This window comes from Rutidosis leptorrhynchoides, chromosome 2, assembly GCF_046630445.1.
Source record: "Rutidosis leptorrhynchoides isolate AG116_Rl617_1_P2 chromosome 2, CSIRO_AGI_Rlap_v1, whole genome shotgun sequence".
Lineage (NCBI taxonomy): Eukaryota > Viridiplantae > Streptophyta > Magnoliopsida > Asterales > Asteraceae > Rutidosis > Rutidosis leptorrhynchoides.
The window spans coordinates 678374651-678381723 of NC_092334.1; the positions used below are offsets into that span (position 1 = coordinate 678374651).

The window sequence follows — 7073 nt, forward strand, 5'->3', positions numbered from 1 at the left end:
CAAATTAACCCCTGTGTTATTATTTGTCAATAAAATTTGTGTTGTTTCCTTTTAAGGATGGCTCAATAAAAAAAAAAAAAAAAAAAGATACATATGATTATGTTTTTTTGAATTGCCCATTGTCTTTGATATAGATCAAGAAACATATGCATATCTCACATACTTTCTTTTTATCTATTAAAATTCGTTAATAAACGCTCAACAAAGAAAAAACAACGTTGTATCAACCGTGAACATGAACCCATAAACTCATTGTCAGGGGGCATGGCCCCACCCCCTAGTAAACCTTTGGTGGTGTATTCAGAACTATAAACTAGTATTGTATCAATATTATCTTGTATGTTATCGGCCAATTCCACCGTTTGACTCATTACCGTAATATTTCGGCATCGATACCATATAGACAAATCGCAAGAAATAGCCTAAAATACCAAATGTACGAAAAGTCATACAACACAGTTAAATTATTACAAAACAATTTCCAACAAACAATCTTAAATACCTCCAATTTGCCCAATCGACCTAAAAAATGCTTCAAATTACACTCAAAAGAACAATGCCTTTTCACATTGCCTCAACTATTTTAACTTTCCCTTTCGAATCCAGTCCTTGTTCATTTTAACAGCACTGGCACAATCCACAAGACACAAGTACATATTATATATAAGCTTTAAACTTCACTATTACCAAAACTGCATTGCATACGGATACACATACAAATATAGATACAGATGCAAGCTTTCAAAATGCTAGTCGTATAGGCTCCAGGATCACATTCCACGGTTAGTCTCCAAAAAAGTTTGTTAATTTGTGATCAAGAACTTATAACACCTGAAACCCAAGGAACGGTCAAAGGTGCATTTGGGTGATTTCTTCTGTATCTTTCTGAATATTTATCCTTGAAGGTCACTTTTGGTACTTCGGCCTGCATACAATTATTAAAAATTAGTGAAGTTCTGAATTACTTCAGTCACATTATAAGATTAAACTTTCAGATATCTGAGAGTTCAAATTTTGTACTTGGATTATGTTCTAAATTACACATTAATGTAGAAGATGGTAAAATTTTGGTTTTTTTTTTTTTTAGCTAACAGGCCAAACTAGATTTAAAAGTCACCCATAGTATACTTGAAGTGCTGATAACCTCTTTAAACTGTTTTCTAAGAAAGCTTGGATGATTAAACAGTGATCATTACGAAACTAAAAAAAAGGAGCAAAAAAGTGCAGGTGAGTCAACCCATCCCATGGACCTGATTGGGTTATTCGGGATTTTATATATGTATAATAAACTAAAAAGTTGTCAGCGGGTCAAAGGATTGAAAATCACCCTAAATATATTTGAAGATACAAAAACCTCCAATATCAGTTAGCTCAGATAACTTAATTATATTGGTATTAAAGCAAAATACTTTGTAACCATATTTGTTTGACAAAAAGTGTTTCGCTGTTTCGAAAGGTTCCAAAAAGTACCCACATCAACCCATTACCCAACAAGCCCATTTGCCAACTCTTTGAAAACGATATTTAGATAGGTATCAAAATATTTAATAATTTCCTTATGAACTATTCATTATGTTTCCGAGTTGCCCAATGAAGCACACTACTCGGGTTCGATTCCTTGCTATGCCAAATCGTTCAAAAAGGGAGTGTGGCTAGAGGGCGCGTATAATGGGCAATTCACCCGGTACCAGGTCTCGCGCTCAGGGGGCTTGATTACCCGAGGTTTACCCTCTATGGAGGAGCCAATGTGCTCGTTCATAGGGGGGTTTCCTCGCTAATCCAAAAAAAAAACTATTCATTATGTTTCAAGTTAAACAACACATATTTCATGGGACGTGGTACTTAAATTTGACAGATAATGTTTCACTCAATTAAAAGATGAAAAATGATAGAAAAACTTACATATTTCAGCCAACATTCTTCGAGTGTGTGTTGATATATATCTGGAGAATGGCATCCCTCTTCAGCAGGACAATAGACCCAAATATTACATTTCATTTCATCCGCACGAGCACTTTTAGCTTGATTTATGCACGCTTGACAACATTCGTACGCACTTTCTTTACGATGAGTGAGTCCCCATTTGACCGCATGACCACCGTAATCGGTATGAAGTTCGGTGTTACACTCCGGAGGCAGCCGTCTCCCAGCTAGAATCGTATCATCTGGAAATTTTATTTAACGCCATTAGATAATTACACCAACAACATATAAATTTTAAAAAAAAAATTTATTACCGAAATCATCTTCACCCTCAGGTTTATCATCGTGTTCATTGTTAATTATATCAAGTGGTATCCAAAGGCCAATTTCAGTCGATACCTCAGCCCACGAGAACTCCAATGCTCTTGCGAGTGTACCTACAAACATGTGCCAATGTTTACTATACGCTTTAAGAATTATTGCAACAAATCAAGGTTGTAAAAATTGCGAGTTGAGTACGATTCGGTCGGGACTTTGGAGAAACGAGACAGTTGAGTCGGTGACAAGATGGGGACAAGTCAGGCGTTGACCAACGTTGACTTCTAGTAATAATAAATTAAACATCTATATTACAGATGGATATAGCAAACATAAAACATAAATAATTCAAACATAGATATATCATATACGGCTACAAAAATCTAATTTTAAAAAATATTTGTTTTTTTACCTAACTTTGACTTTGACCGACTCATACCCGACTCGACCGAATTAGCCCGACTTTGACCCGAATTTTTAGCGTTGACTGATTTTTAAGACGTTTATGAATGAGTCAGGACGGGCTAGTCCCCAAACCGACATGTCAACCGACTCGTCCAACTTTTGTAGCAATGCAACAAATAATGTAGAAGAAAATCATTTAAATAGGGTAGAAAAAATGAAAAAAACAATACTTTCACATTTCACTAGAATAACTAGTGTTCATGCAGCTGGTATGAAAACGATTACAAATTGATTCATACGACCCCAATATAATCAATCAAAAGTGACCAAGATCACTTATACAAATAACAAAAATGATTATTGCAACTTGAAGTGCGATAATCAAAAAATGGTTATTGACGCATAAAGTTTATTAATTGACGAATAAAAATAAAAATATTTAACTATGTATAATAGATTTAAAAACCTGCTTCCTCGGGTAAGATGGTTGAATTTGCGGTCTCCCCACGAGTAACTCTTTTGGCTTCCTCTAGCTTTTTTACCCGCCAGCTTTCAACGGCTTCTATACATCACATAAGCATACACATGACATCATCAAATTATAGCACCCCCATATAGTTACTAAAAACATTACTGATACATTAGTTACTAAAAAAACTTACTGTGTTGTAAAGTTGTGCTTGCACCCATACTCAATCCTCTCAGTAATTCTATGATCTCATTAGTCAACTTCTCCTTTAACGGCTGTGGCAAATTTACCACATCCTCTCTTCTATTAACTTTTTGTTTAATCTTTTTAACCTTCAATAAACAAACAATCTTACAGATCCAATCGACTACTCGACAAATGGTAACAATTAAACAATCAATGAAAAGGGTAAATCTTACAGTTTCAATGAGCTTCCTAGGTTCAGATTGTTTACGTATTCGCATTGATTCTTCCATATTTTTTATTTGCTCAGGAGTGTAGGTGACAGCTGTACATTAAAACAGTATACATAAACCTTATCAATCGATAAATGTGCAATTTCCTAATTAGATTAATAAACAAACTTCGAATTAGGGTTAATCCACAAACCCTAAATCTGTAAACTAAACATATCAAATCCAACTAGGTTTCTTCTACACTTGAAAAATTATTACTAATACCAAGAAAAGGACAAAAACCAAACTTTACAACTAGGATTCAATCTATACAAACAAAAGTCCTAAACTTAGTTATTGGGATAGACATATTTTGTATATATATAAAATCAAGATAATTACCAGGGTGTGAATCTTGATAGGAGTAAGAGTAAAGGGAAGTATAAAGATTCTGAAAAACATAAAGGGCAACAACAATATTGATAGAACATATAATAACAGTTGTTCTTTTATAAGAACAACATTTTGGGACTCTTCCAGCTCTTCCATTATTTGAATAACTTTGATCTAATTCTGGTCTTCCCATTTTACAATTTCATTCCATTATTAATCGCTGTATGTTTGATTGCTGTTTATTTGTGTTTGGTGTATGGATTATATTGTTAATTATTATGATTTTTTTTTGTGTAAGCGGCAGTATATGAATTTGGCGGATCAAACAACAGAATGAAAAGAAATTGGTGTTTGAATTAGGGGACTGGTGGAATGGTTTTTGTCGGGGTCGATTTAGTTGTAAATCTGTATGATTCAAACTTCAAAGTACAAGATAGATTATGTAGTGTTTTTTTTTATTTCGTTTAATAAAGTAAAAATACTTTTTTCTTATACTTTACTACCCCAATACGAAAGTACTAATTCCATTACACTATTTTATCCGAATTATTATTTTTAATGTTTAAAAATTACTGTATTATTATAATTATATATTTATTTTTATTTTCATATATACTAGTTTAAGACCCGCGAATTCGCGGGATTTTTTTAGGGATGAATCAAAAATTAAATTGTCTGAATAATTATAGTTTATATAGTATATGTTAGTGATATCGGCTAAAAAGTCATGTTTTTACCCCCGATATTAAGTCCCAAAAGCATAAAGTTAAAAACTTTGCCGGCAAAATAATCGTTTTTCAGTTAAATTTGTAGATAAGGTAATTACGAAGACGATGTAAAAAGAATCAAGAGAAACGGAGCTAAAACGAAGATTCTAGAGCGAAAACGGTGAAAGACAAGAAATCAAGTTACGATCCAGGAAAACCAGCTGACCAGGCAAGCCAAACGGCTTGCCTGGCTCACAAACGGCCTGCCAGCCGTTTGCAGGCAAAATCCAATTCTATTTAAAGGCTTTTTGTCATCCAATTTCAACACACCTCTCTTCACTCTCTCACTACAATACACTTTCTCTCACTAGAGCTTTCAAGGCCTTCTCACCTTCGAGCGGGAAATTAAGTACCCGGAGGCGAACGCCGAAGATTGTAATAGGAGTGATCTAGAGGATGTCAGCACTTGTAATGGTCCAGATCTCGTCTGTAAACGGTGAACGCTTTCCTTAATGAAGTTATTTTGTTATCTTGAGTTGCTTTCATCTTGCATGCTTATCTATCTATTACAAATGTTTATTATATGTTGAATACTTTATCTGAAACTTATCATACTGTTATGCCGAAACCCTGACGGTTTAGAAGTTTAATTTACGGATCACCCTTTCCGCTTATTCACGTGGCTATAACCTAGTATTAGGACCTGATCAACCCTAGGATACAAGGTAAGTAGTTATGTGTGCTTAACGTCACAATAGGGATATAGTACCTACGTACGAATAACCAATTATTCGTCAAAGAAGAGCTGCCCATTTAGGTTGTGATTACAGTTGGCAACATAGAGTTCAGTGAACACTAGCTTGCTCAAAATCATGATTCGCGTCAGAAGCAACGTTCTTGAGATGTTGTAAGATGATCCGGGGTTGAATAAGTGATCGCAAAGGAGAGACCTCTAATCCAATTAGCAGTACCTTAGAATATCTAAGATTGCACATCTGTTAATGTTAAGACATAGCATAGTGTTAAGTGGTGGAATGTTGCTTTAGTTAGACCAACTAGGATTAAGAAAAGCTGAGACTTTCCTTTATGGGTATACCACTTTGTTCATGTACCTAAGATTCTATCCATAAGGTCGTTTAAACCCGTTAGGTTAACGTTGGGAGTAGGGATATCCGTCTTAGCCAGAATCTTCAAGGCCTAAACTCTTAGTGACAAATCAGTTAGGTTCATAGCCCAGTTGATTGAGGTTTAGTGTTTATCCTAGGAAGTTAAACTCTTGTGATAATTCCCCATTAGAATTCTATTCTCCATACCTATCTATCTCTATCTTTATAAGTTCAATTACTGTTTTATTTAGTTAATCTTAATCTATCACCTCTTGTCACTAGGGTTAACTATATAGGCACTTTTGTCCCACGTTACTGAGCAAACATACAAAAATACGAACCTGAGTTATATTTACCACTTACTTGTTAAAAGGAAGACAAGTAGGTGAGTTATAGCTAGGAAACCCCAGCTAAATATAAATGATAAAACCATTACTCTCTTTTGGTAGCTAATTCTGACGTGTTGCGACCTAACGACACTGCACAAATAAAACCGTCCATTTTGGCCATGTCATAAGGAGTGTAAGTATTTGGCGCCGCTGCCGGGGACTTATTTTCTGTCTTTTAAGGTAATCGTTGATTCTATCAAAATATCTGAGATTCTTGAGTGGTGTCTAAGAAAGACAATTACACACGGACTTGGTTGTTGGATTTTCCGAACAGTCTCCAATTATATTGGAACCAAAAGGATCCTGCCTCTCCGTTGTCGGCCTGGCCACTTGTTTCAAAGATAATTTGACAAGAAACACACATGCTTAACAAACATGGAGTTTGTCGGTATAGGATTTAAAGTCGCCATTACAGTGAACTCTTTTCAAAACTATAATAACAAAATATTAATTATGGCATTAATTTTCGTAGATTCCAGTTCAAACTTAACCGACTACGAAGAAAGTGCGAAAGGCAGTTGCTCTCCCACAACTTCGGAAACCGGCGAAGTTTTTCTTTATAAACCAAAAACAAATCTAAATCCTGATGAATCCCATCAAGAATTAGTTCTTGATCCTTGTAGTCCAAGAAGCCGGATAATTTCATCCGACTTAGAGATTTCATTGCTTTTGGATAAGTTTTACTCAAAAGAACCAGGATTCAACCCTCTTCACGATCCAAAAGGGAGGCTCAGTCTTAACGAACTCCTGGTTATGGAAGATGAAATACGGGAAGAATATCCAACTATTTTCAATTACCCAGACTTGTTTGAATTTAATCCCAAAGAGAAACGACACATTGATAAAACAAAAGCTCCATTTACTGGAAATCTGTTAAATCCTAGTAGAAAGTTAGACGTCTATAGAGAATTCATTAGGCACCTCTATTCCTCAGACTTCCCGTTCTCAACATTTCAAATCAATCTGTT

At 35.0% G+C, this 7073-nt stretch overlaps 1 protein-coding gene across 1 annotated transcript; it reads right to left on the reverse strand.

Annotated features, from left to right (window-relative positions):
- Positions 1–427: 427 nt before the first annotated feature.
- On the reverse strand, positions 428–4295 carry LOC139893967 (uncharacterized). Its single transcript, XM_071877169.1, has 7 exons — positions 3913–4295; positions 3535–3623; positions 3309–3447; positions 3113–3208; positions 2238–2360; positions 1903–2165; positions 428–925 (listed from the first exon to the last, which is right to left on the reverse strand). Exons 1-7 carry the CDS (start codon positions 4094–4096, stop codon positions 815–817), a joined length of 1005 nt encoding a protein of 334 aa, XP_071733270.1. The 5' UTR covers positions 4097–4295; the 3' UTR covers positions 428–814.
- Between the last annotated feature and the right edge of the window lie 2778 nt (positions 4296–7073).

Excerpts from the sequence above, each read along its gene's own strand:
- LOC139893967 (XM_071877169.1), bottom strand. The coding sequence starts at position 4,096 with ATGGGAAGACCAGAATTAGATCAAAGTTATTCAAATAATGGAAGAGCT. Across the intron at positions 3,624-3,912 it reads CTATCAAGATTCACACCCTG|CTGTCACCTACACTCCTGAG; the intron begins GTAATTATCTTG and ends TTTAATGTACAG. Across the intron at positions 926-1,902 it reads AAGAATGTTGGCTGAAATAT|GCCGAAGTACCAAAAGTGAC; the intron begins GTAAGTTTTTCT and ends AATTGTATGCAG.